At 33.1% G+C, this 16,173-nt stretch overlaps 1 protein-coding gene across 1 annotated transcript in view; it reads right to left on the minus strand.

Annotated features, from left to right (window-relative positions):
- Window positions 1–16,173, minus strand: part of LOC140448271 (uncharacterized) — a 321,196-nt gene that overhangs the window by 71,327 nt on the left and 233,696 nt on the right. Inside the window, exon 9 of the mRNA XM_072541367.1 lies at window positions 5,046–5,059. Within this exon, the coding sequence (XP_072397468.1) occupies window positions 5,046–5,059 (14 nt within the window). The remainder of the gene's footprint in view (window positions 1–5,045; window positions 5,060–16,173) is intronic.

Genomic DNA, 16,173 nt, shown 5'->3' on the forward strand with positions numbered 1-16,173 from the left:
GGATTTCTGGCTCTTCTGTTCCATCCGTGTTTAATGTAACTCCTTAATATATGAAACTTTCTACCGTTTCAATATCGTCCTCTAATTCAACTGTGCTTCTGTTTACCCTAGCTCTTGCCTGTGTTAACTTTTTTGTCTTTTGAATATTTATTTCTAGTCCGGTCTCTTTTGCCTTTGATTTTAATTGTGAATATATTTCTGCCGCCTTTTCTGTTCTGCAAGACATGATGCTGATATCATCGGCATAGGGCAATCTGTATTGATTTATTTGTTAGGAGATTACCTCTTCCAATAATCAGCTGTCTTATCACATATTCCAAGGTCAGGTTGAATAGTGTCGGTGCAAGCCCGTCTCCTTGCTTTAATCCTTGGGCTATCGTAAAATTTTCAGTGAGCTAATTTTGGACTCTGACAGTTGCTATTGGCGAATCCATTGTTGTTTTTATTAAAGCTCTGCAATATTTGATATAACTTGTTCCTATTAGGCACTTTTATAAATGAAGACAACGATAGCTCAGCAGAAATCAAAATAAGAATAGAAAAAGCCAGATCCATATTCACTAAAATGAAGAGAGTGTTCTGCGGAAGAGATTTGAGCCTTGAAATGAAACTTCGCCTGATGAGATGTTACGTACTTTCTGTGCTGTTTTACGGAATGGAGTCATGGACGTTGAAAAAGATTGATACCAAAAAATTAGGGGCATTTGAACTGTGGATGTATCGCAGAATCCTGAGAATATCATGGACCGAGAGAGTCACAAATGTCGAGGTCTTGAGAAGAATGAATAAAGAAAAGGAAGTCATATTTACGATCAAAAAACGAAAACTGCAATACTTGGGACACATTATAAGAGGCGAAAGATATGAACTGCTTCGAATAATTATGCAAGGGAAAATAGCAGGAAAAAGGTCCATAGGAAGAAGACGAAACTCCTGGCTAAAGAATCTACGGGAATGGTATAGCTGTAGCAGCAACGAATTGTTTCGGTCAGCAGTTTCGAAAATACGTATAGCCCTGATGATCGCCAACCTTCGGAACAAAGATGGCACTTGAAGAGAAGAAGTTCCTATTAATTAAGTAGTAGGCTTGTTTGAAATCTATGAATATGTTGTGGATGTCAATGTCGTATTCCCACGATTTATTTTAAGATTTGTTTCACTGTGAATAGTTGGTCAGTTGTAGATCTTCCTTCTCAGAAACCGGTCGTTTGTTTAGTATGTAAGTAAAAATTTTGTACGCCGTGCACAAGAGGGTTATGCCGCGATAATTTTCGCATTTAAGTTTATCCCCTTTTTTATAAATTGGGCATATAATCCCGTTTTTCCAATCATTAGGGATCTTTTCATCATTACAAATCTTATTCATGAGCACATGCATTTATCCTACTAGGTGATCGCCACCTAATTTATATAGCTTATGTGGGACGTTGTCAATACCTGGAGCCTTATTGATCTTTCGTGCTCGTATTGCCTGTTTTACCTCTTCCATCGTTGGAGGTTCTATATTTTCGGTGTCTCCCTCATTGTGATGCATGTCAATATGATCTTCATTTTCTTGTGTCCCTAAAAGAGTTTGGAAATAGGTTTTCCAGACTGATTTTATTTCTTTTGGACCACTGGTTATTTGCCCTTCTTGATTTCTGCATAGATTTGTTCGGAGTTTATATCCTTCTCTTAAATTGCGTAGATATCTGTACGCCTGTCTTATATTGTTGCTCTAAACATTTTCTTCCATTTTCTTTATATTCCGTTTTCGTATTTTCTTTTCTTTGTTCGGCATATTTGATCTGCCCTCCGTCTTGAATCTTGGTAACTTGCCCTTCTTTCTCTGGTTCTTCTTTCCGTATATTTCTTGTGTTCTTCATTTCTTTTCTGTATGGCCTTATTACACTAGTCATTGAACCATTCCCTTTTTTTATTTTTCTTATTCTTGCCTATGATTTTTCTTGCTGCGTCAATAACTTTTGTTTTGATTTCTTCCCAATGTTCTTCGGTACCTAGTGCTGTCAGTGTTTGTGTTATTTCTCTTTCATAGTTCTGTGTGACATCTTGTTGTTTAAATTTTTGTATATCTAGCTGTTCTGTTCTTTGTTCCTGTCTTTCTTTCCTGTTTCTCTGAATTCTGCATCTGTATTTTATCTGTACTAGGAGATGGTCAGATCCGCAGCATGCTCCTCTTCGGCTTTTCACATCTTGTATGCTTGTTGCGGCCCGTTTGTCTATCAAGACATGATCAATTTGGTTAGCGGTTGTTCCTCCAGGCATAATCCATGTCGCTATGTGTAAATAGGTGACGATAAAAGAAAAGCTTTCTATGATCAGTTAGGTGGTAGACTTAGAAATATTCCAACTAAGAAATGACTCATAATAGAAGGTAACTTCAACGCTAATAAAATCAGTTTAAATTCACGCAAGGCAAATCAACAACGGATGCAATTTTTATCATAAGGCAAGTAATGGAAAACTAATGTTAGAACAGGTGAGGGTAAGACTGATAAATTTCATTTAAGAATAGTATTGCATCAGGCGTCAGTGCTAATCCCTTATCTCTTCTAATTAGTGTTGGAAAAATTAACGAAAACATGTCAATGAGATATTCTATGGTGCCTGATGTATGCTAAAGATGTGGTGTTAGTAAGAGATAAGGAGAGAGAATTCAATTAATGATTGAGACAATGAAGATGGGTGCTTGAGCAAAAAGGTACTAAGGAAGACAAAAACAGAGTATCTAAAGTGTGCATTTAAAAATTAACTTCAACTTCACTTAAAATCAAGTTGTAATGTTGGCTGGTGAAATTATTGAAAAAAAAAATCGTTTTAGGTAGGAATCTAGATTTGATGTTACAAAGCAATGGGGAAATAGATGGAGATATAGTAGACTCAAATAAGGATGGATAAAATGGAAAGAAGCAAGTGATGTCTTGTGTGATAGAAAGGTTCTTACGAAACTGAAAGGTAAATTCCATAAAACGGATATAAAACCGTAATTGGACAGTTAAAAAAATAAGAACAATGAATGCATTTGAACGAAATGACAATGCTTAGATGGATGGGTGGCTTAAAAAGAAAATATTAAATTAAAAATTAAAATATTAGCAGAATTCTAGGCGCAGCACCTCATCTATGCAAAAATGAAGAAGCATAGGTTACGATAATTAGGGCATGTTGATCGTCGACACGAGAGTCATGCAATACATAGGATTCTGGTTTTCCAGGTCCAAGAAAGTAGTAGGAGAGAAAGACCGAAAAAGATGACGGGAAACGAATAGGAGAAATATGTGTATGAAAGAAATTCATCTTGATATGGCGAAGGATAGAAAGATATCTCTGTATATAAGGATAAGGCGTAAAGGGATAAAGGCAAAGAGAATGATGATGAAGAATCAGTAAATATGGTGATACTTGCATATATACATAATTTTTCAAAATAAATGAATCGCTTATTTTTATTAATTATTCGCTACTCGATTTATTCAAAATATTATATGACAAATTGTTCATATTTGTTAAATCAGTAATGTTAAAACTGTTTGAGAAACAGCTAGTTAAGAACCACCTTAAGTTAAAAAAACCAATAATAAAAGAAAAGAGCTGATTCCAAACCGATAATTTTTAGTCAGAGATAAAAAATATCCTATGATTAATTGAATATACAGAATTATCGATATAGGTAACTAAGTGAGAAACTTGTTGAGAAACACGTTTTAGAAAAAAAAATTGTGCTAGTCTTTTTTGACATAGCTTAGGCCTTTGCTAAAGTATAGCATGGGAGTTTAACCTGCAAATAGTATACCTACATGGTCATAGTTGGAAATGACACTGTCATACTCACAGTATTTGACAACAGCAAAGTAGCAGCAAAAAAATTATAACAGTTATTAAATAAATTCATATGTACTTAAAATTGGAAACCTAAACTAAATGAGTCCAAATTAATGAACGTCAAATTTATACATCTGAAAATCTAAAACATTAATTTTACAAAAAACGATGTCTAAATACCTTATGCATCTTTCACAAAATACATGGGAACTGTACTTGAGACTTCTATAGTATATGTTAAAAAAAGGGAGGAACTCAGAAAAGTTATCAGAAAATGTATCCGCAACTCCTATAGACATTAACTTGGTACTGATATCTCTGCTCCCCGATTTTAGCAAGCAGTCACCAAACCATTAAAACTGCTACATTCATACTTCCTATTATCCAACGATTAGCCAGTCCAGGAATATATGCATTATTATGGTACTGATATAGCTGCTGCCCCTCATAAGTAAGTAGAATATGCAAGGAAGTTTTTGGCAATTTAATAGGGTTTTTGTGTGTTACAATATAATTTCTCCGAGAAAGTAAAGAATATCTATCCGCTATCCTGATTTATTCCATAGATTAAATATTAGAATACTATAGAATAATGCTATTACCAGCAAAAAAACGGTATAATAGTAACGAGAAAACCAAATAAATGTTCATTAACAGACAAAAGAGACGATGTAAAATAGGGCATATAACGTAACAATAGACCCATATAATTTTAAAAAATTTGAGCGTTTTAGATATCGCAGATAACGTTGTCACATAAGAAACAAAAGGGAAAATTCAGGTAGCAAACTGATATTTGTATAACTTCATAACACTTTTAAATCCAGAAGTGTAATACATACTACTAAAATCAGGATATATACATATATATAAGACAATGTAAGTAAAACTCAGGTATTAATTACATCAGGATTGCTAGAAAGATTGCCCTCAGTCAGAAGTGTTTTACGACCGGAAACTAATGCTAAGGTCAAACAGGTATATAAACATTGCACCGTCGTACAAGAAACTAAATCTCAACGATAAAGTTATTGTTTTGCACTTCGTATTGATTTGTGATCTGATTCATAATAGAATTATATATTTCTCTAAGAATTCTTCTTTCTGCGATGCTCAATCGGCTCTTATTTTATTTTTTCATTGTTTGTGTTTTACTTACATACGTAGAATATTATTTTTCTTACTGCGGGATGTATTTTCGGATTTAATTTTTTGCTTAAAACGTAGCAATTGCCAGCTTGTATTCTGTTGTTATTCTCTTTTGTAGTGTTTTTGTTAAAAGTGCTCTTAAATCACAAATATTCAGACCGATGAAACATTTCAAAGTTATACTGGTCTATTGAAATATTATGTCCTATTCTGTTTCCTATGATAGTCTTCTTATGATAGCCATATATTTTTTTATTATCGTTGATTTGGAGGACCCTTTTTTACGATTTTTTCTATTGAATGTATTAATGTTTTTTTCTCACTAATAATTATACTCACTACTATGTTAAACTCATCGTCAAAAGTCCCTAAAATATGAGGACCTTAATTATTAAACTGTGAGATTTTCTGTATTTGCTTTCCGGGCAATGCTCTTAAGCATTGCAAACTAGCTTAATGTTTTTCTTATTCCCAACATTTTTAATTAAGTATATAATAGTGAATATTTGATCAACGGTTCATTGAATTTTTCTAATTTCACATTAATCTTTCCTAATTTCACATTTGTGGTTGCTGGATGTCAAAGAAGACACCATTTTCCATAGCGGGTGCTATGATTCCAATGGTGTAAAGTACAACCTACATATTTGTTGCCAAAATTACTTTGCTGCTGTCTCGAGTACCGTTTACTGGTATATGAATTTTGTTGCGAATTTATGTTGTGTGCTGAACTCTATTAAATCTTTTACCGCGAATTGAAAAGCATGTTTTAACCTTTATTTGTAACATTTATCGTTATTTGTCTTATATGTATACAATCGTCCTAATATTTGCGTTATACATTGATATTTATGTGGCAATTAGCTGTCATTAGTCTTTTCTGTCGTATCATATTTTCTTCAATTTATTTTTGTAGACAAGCGGTTTAGTTTGTGTAATATAATATCCCCAATTCGTTTCATAATATTTAGTTTTCAAAACAGCTGTTCGCTAATTCGTTCACCTTTTTTAAAGCACTTTGGGTTATGACTATTGGATTTTACTTTTTAAATAGAGTTTGGAATGGAATCTTCCTGTTTGAAATCAATGTACATTTGAAAATAAGTCGACAGTTTTCCTTGAAGTCTGACTTTACTTGTAGATTATTCCTTGTTAAATTAATTAGTTTATTAGGTAAGCCTAGTTCTTCCATGGTATTTCATAGTTTTATTCTTATGATTATATCAGTGTTTGTTTAAAATTCATAAATAACTAGTTTAATGTTTTTTTTTTGTATTCCCAACATTTCTCATTAACTGCCTAATAGTGAATAATCGATCAACGATTTATTAAGTTTTTCTAATTCCACACTAATATCCACCTATTTTATAGTTCACCTATTTACTCAATCGTTCTAGGTGTATTAGAAAAAATACTGTATATCCTAATAATTAATAGATATATAGCTTATATCGCTATAGTTTATGCAGTGCATTTTATTGCATATTCCTTTTGTCTATGCTTTTCAGCAAGTTGGTACTTGCTCTTACTTCTAAACTGACGGATCAGTTGTTTAACTGCCTGTACTGAACTTTCTTCTTCATTTTGCAAATATATATAAAAATTAATAAAAACCACTCTGACATACCGCTGATTGAAATGTTGGATACCCTGGCCTATACTATTCAATCAACGAAAATACTAAGATCACACGGGGAGAATATTATGGGTTATTTCTGGTTTCGTCATAATTTACACTGAAATTACTAACAAGAGAGTGCTCTCACTTCCACATATTGAAATTGATATATAGTACCAACAGATGCTAGTCATATTATACCATCAGTACTAATAAAATAGAAACTATCAAATTAATGTCAGTTTCATTTAATCAAACGTACTAACCTTAGACATGGTCATTTAAGGAAACACACCTCAAAAATGTTGACAATAAATTAAAAATATCTTAAGCGTTATAAAAGTACCAGAGCAGCAAAGCTCACAGCATGAGAATATTGCCTCGTACTTTTATATAGCAATTTGTTCTCACAATTTTATAGTTTTTCGAAAGATGAACTCCGATTCGAAGATTAAAACGTCAAACAAAATGTATAAACCTATTCATATTTTGAGATATAAAATCTTCAATTTAAATATTGAACATTCTTAATAAATGTATAATCTAATATTTAAGCCTGTTTTACAGACTTGGAAAACACTGAACAGACAAATATTTATTCTTTAATGTACTAGGTTCTAAAAAAAGTGTACTCAAAACGAATAAACATTATCTACCAAGTGTTTTATTCCAGTTTCATATGAAAGCACCAGATATTAGATATAAATTTCATAGGTACAAATTTGAGATAAAAACCAAATGATAGAGCATAATATAGTGAAATATAAATATCTTAGAATAGCTGTATCGAGCGAGGATAAGGTTATTGATGAGAAAAAAAAAACCTATCGCTGAGGAAGTGAGAAAGTAATTGGCAAACGCAAAGAGCACTTTAATTATATTAAATGAAATATGCATTACAATCTATTATGATACACATATATTCGTACCGCAGAAACAAGACAATAAACACGTTAAGAGAATCTTAATAATAACCAAAATTTAACTTTTAATACACAGAAGAAATAATGATATACAGAAGATATATAAATTAAAAAACTTTATTCACTTATTGTACGCAAGAGAGATACCTCTAGAAAAACTCAAAACGATCGAAAATATATACCAAAACAACACAATAAAAGTAAAAGTAGACGAAGAACTAACCGACCCTATTGAAACTGACAGTGGGATAAGGCAGGGATATTCCCTGAGTCCTTATTGTTCAACCTGATTATGGATGAAATAATAAAAAAGTAAGAACTTAAAAAGGATACCAAATGGAAGAAAAACAAATTAAAATAATCTGCAATACTACTCTTTCAAAGTGAAGATGATTTACAACGTATCCTGCACCAATTTCATATAAAATTTAACATGTTAATTTCCCCAAAAGAGACAAAATGCATGGTTACAACAGCAAATTTACTAAGATGTTAATTGGAGCTGAAAGGTCAGATAATAGAACAAGTGATGGAATTTAAATATCTAGGCATCACATTATCTAGCTACGGAAAGCTCGAAACTGAAGTGGAAGATCCAGTGAATAGAGCAAACAGAGCCCCAGGCTGCCTAAATGAAACAATACGAAGAAATAAAAATATCGGGAAAGAAACGAAAGGCAGAATTTACAAAACAGTCTTCAGACCAATAATGACATACGCGGCAGAAACAAGACCTGACACAGAGAGGACAAAAAGGGTGTTAGAAACAGCAGAGATGAAAACACTTGGAAAAATTGATGGTAAGACACTATGGGAGAGTGCTAGAGAGCTAGCAGTACATATATACGACGTAGATGCAAGATAAAGAACATCAAGAACCGGTTAAGAAATAGAAGAGTAGAATGGAATAATCATATAAGCCGAATGACAACAAATAGAGTAGTAAAGACGGCAAGAGACGGTTAATCCATAGGAAAATGATCAGTAGGAAGACCACGAAAACGATGGAACGGCAACTTACTGGAGGCACATTGAAAAACAGACAGAGTCATGTCTATATAAAAAGAAGAAGAAGAAGATAGACAGGATAATCATTAAAATAGCTGCAGGAAAGATAAAATAAATCAATCATATTAATGTAGAATAGCAGAGGACAGAGTGTTTAGAGAAAATAATGAATCAGTCATATTAATATAGAATAGCAGAGGACAGAGGATTTGTCATAGCTTTGGACAAGTGCCCAATTGAAAAAATAACACAGGTCGTTAAAAAAAGACGAAACTCTAGAAAGAAAATAGAATAGATTTAAAAAAAAATAAAAGCATAAACATGTCTTTTCCTACTTTTTTTAATATTGAAAATACGTAAATAGAACATTGAATTAAAATGTTACCTTTGATATCTATGATAAACCTATGACCTAAACAGTGGCGCCAATGTATGTAGTTGAAATTGTTTACACTTATTTTAACTGTTTATTTTTTTTATTATCTATAGATGAGTTGCGACCGATATCACAAACTTATTTATTTTCCACAAAGAGGCCCTTTAATACCTAAAATTATTACTATACAAATATGATTCGAAATATCGTCAAAAAGTAATACACGGCATGTAAAATTTAAATTTTTAATAAAAAGTAAAAGATTAGGCATTACTTCTGTGGTTCAAAGAACGAGCCTTTACGAAGATTGAAGTACTAATAAGGCCACCGCAATCGGGCATACCCCCGGTAATGATTAATTAATTAATCGGCTAATTCTTCAGTCACCTCTTTAATATGATTTAATCAAATTGGTCCTTTTTAGGACCAACTATTCTAATAACATATGTCTATAACTGTTAAGGGTATTTCTAAAGATCAAGAAGAAACTTTACTTTACTTAAACTTATCAGACATATGAGCTAAACACGAATCTGACTTATTTCTAGTGCAGGAAACACATACAGGGCCTAACCTAGGCTATTTGGTATACAGCTGATCGTTAAAACCACATTATAGATATAGACATGCTATTTCTGTCGAAAAAGAAGCAAAGAATAACTCTAAGAAGAGAGTTATTCTTATATTGTAGAGTAAGAAAGGACAAAACCAGTCAGCTGAGAGAACCTTTTAACAATGTTGAGCTTGAATCCACCATCTACATATTTAATGAAAAATAATACAACTACCGACATTGAGGATCTGAGCACAAAGCTTATTACGAAATCTAGACCAAAAACACTACAATGGCTGATCCGGATGATGAACAACTGTATTCAAATTATGGAGATACCCAAAGTCTAGAGACAAGCCAAAGTTGTTAACTTGCTTAAACCTGGCAAAAACTCCAACGACTACAAAAACTATCGGCCAATATCTTTATTTTGTCAGCTATTCAAAATACTTTTGCACAAGATCGTTAATATGATATCACCGATATTAGAAGAAAAACTTAAATTAAAAGGCAAAAGTGGCTATAGATAGGGAAGATTATGTACATCACAAATACTAAATCAAAGACCAGTACGAAAAATATCGGGTATCAGGGGTGGTATTTTTCACTCTAAATGCCGCTTACGACACCTTAAATTACAGAATATTTCTCCAAAAACTATATGATATCCCCTTACATAACAAACTCACTTATATTGTCTCCGTATACCTACACAAGAGAAAATTTTTTGTATCACATAATGGTAAGAATAGCAGTTGAAGAACAGTCTCGCTTGGGGTAGCATAAAGGCACCTACACTGTATAACATATTTATTTTGAGATAACCTTCTATCGAGATATCATATTTAGTACACAAATAAGAGCAGAACGGATGCTTACATAAAACGTACAAAGACATACTCACGTAAACAAAATATAATACGAAATTTCTGTAATTAAAAAAAACATCGAGTTCAGCATTGAACTAATAAAATTATATTAAATAAAAAAACAACATTATTTTTAAAAATGCAGAAAAAATAAAATTTTCTATGCAAGCGAACATTTCATTAAATAATAAGCCCAAATCCTTTTGTATCTATATACTTGTTTTTTAAAGAACCAGTTACCTTTTAGTACGTAGTTATACCAGGTAATACGATATCCTCTGTTACACAGTGTAATGCGTATGACATTACACTGTCTGCAAACAGTAGATAAAAATAAGGAGCCCATATAAACCGTTCACGGTATATGTTGAAAATATACGGTATAATCGCACAGTTGCCAAACTCTCAGAGCTTACTTAAACCGATAAACGTATGGTTGAAATATACAATGAAGAATATCTGAACGACCCCTATAATATATACACGTGAACTAAACGATATACATTTATGATACAGGGGTATTTACGGGCTCCAAAAAATTTTTACAAATTATTAAACTCTACATGTTGATGAATCGACAGAACCAATATTATGGAATGGTCAAGTGAGCTCCGTATATCGGTATCCACTTGACCACGGAGCTCAATTGAACCTGCATTTTAACATGGGCGGAGTCCACTTTATGCCGTAGATATATATATATATATATATATATATATATATATATATATATATATATATATATATATATATATATATATATATATACACTGGTATTTAGGCGCCTCGCCCTTCCGGTAGGGATCTATGGAGGAGTATCACTGAGGCGCAAGCCCTTATCTCTTGCCGTACTGCTCCACTATAGGCCGATCAGACACCAGCATATTCTAGTCTAAGCCGCAGATTCATTTTGAATTTTAAACTGCTGCGTTAGCCTTTTTGTTTTCTGTACACCGAGCTGGAAATCGAACCACTGAACCACTCGCAGTGAAGCGAATGAGAACCGGCCGCCCAGCCCGCTTGGCTATCTGACCGACTCATTTTGAGATTAAGTTGTATAAACAATTAATTGAAACTAGGTACAGTTTACAAATTAACAAACTTAGCACAGCAAAAGAACATGTGATAATCATACATGTATATAAAAAATTGTTGTAAAAAACTTAAGTAAAAAACATTAAAATTGATATGTAGAGAACTAGAAAGATCATAAGATGCACTTCCAATAATATATTATCAGTTAAATTTAATTTTGACTTTAGGTAATATTATTGAATAGATTAAGATTAAAATATAATATTTAAAAGTAAAATGAAGTTACCAGTCTTTAGCTTACTAGGTGCCGCAGGTAAATGAATGAACACGTGTAACTCCCACGCCAACAACGTGAAAAGTCAGTGGCCTTGAGGTCAAAATGTGACAGAACAGCAAGGCGAAATACCAACCTCTAGTGCAATAGAGCGATACATTTAAAGAATATTATAAATTTGGGTGACAACTTGTCATCAAATAGCTAAAAAATGAAAGAAAATGGTGGTTAAGATCACCATTTCCCCCCAGTGATTGGTTTTGAAAACCAATGAACAAAGCAAGCGAGGTCAATCCAAAATATCATATATTATAATATCTACGTTGTGACTGGTTAGCCAGCCAACAGGTGAAGATTGATTCAACTTCCACAGTCCAAGGTTCATTCAAAGTTCCAAATGCTATGCTCCGTTTTTTAGTTGCTTTTGAAATAACATTTCTACAGCGCTAGTAACTATTATGGACAGTTGTTATTTGGTTGAAATTCTGCTGGTTTCATAGGTATGTGTTGAAGTATTATTCGGTTAATCCTATTAGATAGCAATGGTTTAAAACACTTGTGGCCACAGAGAACATTTGCCCTTTAAAAAATGTCTGAAGAAACCTTTGTAAATAGAAGTAATAATCCATTAAGATACTTAATAGCTTCTTCTCTTCTTGTTCTTTTTATATAGACATGATTCTATCTGTTTTTCAATGTGCCTCCAGTAAGTTGTCGTTCCATCGTTTTCGTGGTCTTTCTACTGATCGTCTTCCTATTGGAGAACTGTCTCTTGCGGTCTTTACTACTCTATTTGTTGGCATTCGGCTTGTATGATCGTTCCATTCTACTCTTTTATTTCTTACCCAGTTCTTGACGTTCTCCACCTTGCATCTACGTCACATATCGGTGTATAAGTGTTTTCATCTCTGCTGTTTCACAATTACGAAGATCACATTTCGCATTTTCCTTACTTTTCTTATACTTTCCATAATGATATAAAAACCGATCTAATAAAACTGGAACATACTGGAGGATTATAATAAATATGTATTATTGTTGGGGTGCACAATTTTTATTTTTTATTATCAATAACATTTTCTTTTAAAACAGGCACATTTTGGTTTTACAATAATAAATTAATGTAACATGTATAAACCGTTTTCCATTTTTCATTTTCTCCATCGAATTGCATACATCGTATGCACATCTATTAAAAATGTACTCTACTACTATTTTATTCCTGTTGTTTGCCGTAATACAGCCGGCATGCGAAATATTCTAAACTTACGGATTTTAGAAGTAGAACAAGGAAACATACGTCTTTTATGAGATGATACATTAGTAGCAGCATTATAACTCATGCACTGTGATGTACAATAGTTATTTTGTTTTGTTTAAACACAAACAAAAGAGCAAAAGGTTTCGTTTTGCATATTTATATCTCTTGAAATCTTGTCATAAATATATTTTGAGATTTATAGCAGCACTAAGCAAGTATTAGATATACAGCGACAAATATGAGGAATATGAATTTTTCAATTCTGTACCCCGGAGGTAAAGGACACTATGTCCATTTTCTTACTTTTTCAGGAGAGCAGTTTTAAAATTTTTTAAATTTGTAATCAATAAATACTTAAATGTTTCTTATATTTAACCAAGATTATTATATTATTATTGTTGTGTGTATAATCGTTTTTGCATCCATGAAGTTTTATTTACCTTAAGTTTACAGTTCAGTATATAAAATTTTTTTAAAAATGTGTAATTGGACATAATGTTGTTTACCTCAAACAACTTTTTTAAATAATGTGACATTGCATCTTAAGGTCTCAACGAAATAAACAAGATAAACACATTAGGAGCCTATACTATTATTTTATTAGAGACAAATATTATAATGTTATAATAATTAAGTAAAATTATATACAGGTCTCAAAATTGTTAAAGAGGCTCCATATCATCTTGATCTTCTTATGGGTAATCGTTTGTAGCTACATCGCTATGTGTTAAATTTTGATAAAGATGATAACAAACCGACGGAACAAAAGGCAATAGTGCAATTAAGTCATTGTACTTTTGTTTTGTGATTACTAATGGAATTACTGAGACTTGATTTAATTGGGCTGGAAACGTTACTTGCTGTCTGCGATGCCTCATGGAGTCTACCTCATACATATTTTGATTATTAAAATCGGTCTTATAAAAGAGCTCTCCAATGTGTTCTTGTTAAATTTGTATGAAAACACATTTTGACCGTAGGACAGGCTCTTTGTTAACATTCTTTTTTCTACTTACAAAAGGAGGATTACGAGTAGGTGACAATTTCTTATCGAAGAGCGTTTTGAAGTTTTTGAAATCTGCAAGTTCCATATTGTAATGTATCAGCCACATACCCAGGGGAAACAACCCCACCCCCAAACGCAATTGTTAATCAGTTAGCCGGTACGTAACAAGTCAACATAGCAAGAAAATAAAAGAAACAAAATAAGGGGTAGTTAGCCTAGAAAAGAATAATTAAAATTAATTAAATAATCTTTTCATACTCCAAATTAATAAGAATAAATTCGACACAGTTTAACGTATACATTTCAAATTAAACAAAGAATAACAATTTGACCTAGTTTTGACACAAGCCTGAATGTTTAAAAAATTACGACACTTTAGACCTTCGTTGGAAAATAATACAAAGTACGAATTGTTAAACAGTGATAAGAATTGAGCTGAATAAGAAGTTTTACATGGCGTGATCCAGTTTAACACATGGCGTAGATGGCATAATCAGCAAAAACGTAGAAACAAAGCTCCACTTCGGACTGTGACAAAAGAATCTAGGGTATGAGGCAGGACATAAAAACAAAAAGAAGTTGGTCAAGCAGGCAGTAAGATTCTGGCGACCGAGCCAAGCAGTAGCGGCAGTCAGTCAGTCAGCGCGGCAGGGCGACCTAGGGTGTTACTCGGCCAGCCGTTACGGTCAATTATCGTGATATCGTGTCCGACGGAAGGTAGAGAATCGAAAATACGAATTTTCGTCTCGCTCAGTACCGCTATAACGTACAGTGAATTCCAGCGTTCATCCAGACTGTTCCTGAGTTCCAGTTTGGACTACAAGGCGTATTCGTTAGCTAGGGCCTAAGAACGCTAAGGTAACGAACAATATATACTAACCATTGAGAGAAACAATTAATAGTGGGTTGTCCGCCTTTAAGCTCCCTTAGTAAAATCTCTTCTCGTCTCCCTTCGCAAACTTTGATAACCACTACAAGCTTTCTTGTACATCTTGTGTAGTAGTTGTAATTTTACGATTTGTTAAATACATAGTAAGTTGAAAGTGGTTTGTTTTTTTACCGTTAGATAGAGACAAGAAGAGAACACATTTTTGCTTGGTACATCTTCCTGGCTTCTAACGCAAGCCCATAACCTCTGACTCTTTACAGGGCCTGCATCGGAGTATCCTTCAGCCCCTATCCTGTTTTTTTCCTACCCTCTTGTAATTTCGCGAGGGCGAAACCACGACCTATTCGAACTAGTGGACCAGTATGCCTCAAATTCGCTCGGACAGCTAAATCTCCTTTAAAAACAGGGGATATTACAGTGGTGACAGTGCTAAGCATCCCTTAGTCTCAATCCTCTTTTATTACAGAGGTCAGCGGTCATTACCCGCTTTTCCTACCCTTTTTAAATGTGGTACCCTCTTTTATTACAGTGGTGACAGCTCTTTTGGAAAGGCTCTTTTATTACATACAATATTGTGCACTGTGTATTTACCGGATGTTTGTCTAACCAGCTGTTGCCAGTCATATGGTGTTAAAATGGCCAAACTGGAGCATTTGCATGGAGTTTCAAACATGAACACTGTCTGATTTCATATGTGTGTGCCCTTTCAGTAAAACCTTTTGAGTGATCGTCTTTATTTGAGGGTACGTATGCAGTATCCAAAAATAGCACATTATAATACTTATATTTTTCACAAAGAGTGATGTCCTCTACTTGACTACCTGGAATTGTATTGTCAACCCATTTCCAAATTGACACTGTCGTGTAAAAACCATATTCGTTGTCGAATATTAAGCGGTACATTTTGCAGTAGTATTGGCAAATGATTATTTAGAAAATCTAGATCTATGGCACCGTTCACACGACCGTCAAAAAAAATGTGAGCCAATCACATAATCGCCAACAATACCACCTCACACATTTATATACCACCTAGTTTCCTCATTTTTTTCATATACAGCTGACCCAGTGCGAACAAAATGATTTATTAATTTTTTAAAAGGTGTTTTTATGGTTTATATTTTTTGTAAGTTACTTATTGAATAAAAATAATTTTGTTATATTATCACTCAATACTCAATAATTACTTATACTTACAAAAATTGAATGTATTTCTGAAATTTGAAGAAAACTAAAAATATTTCGGAAAGATAGAGTTTAGGTATAGGAAATGATATAAGTAAAAGGGCAGCACGGCTACGAGCGCAAAACAGGTCATTTTCCCATGTAAATCGCCATAAGAAGTTCTAAGGTCCATCCTGGTCATTTTTGGTTAATTTTGTGGTGAACG

This window comes from Diabrotica undecimpunctata, chromosome 8 (genome assembly GCF_040954645.1).
Source record: "Diabrotica undecimpunctata isolate CICGRU chromosome 8, icDiaUnde3, whole genome shotgun sequence".
Lineage (NCBI taxonomy): Eukaryota > Metazoa > Arthropoda > Insecta > Coleoptera > Chrysomelidae > Diabrotica > Diabrotica undecimpunctata.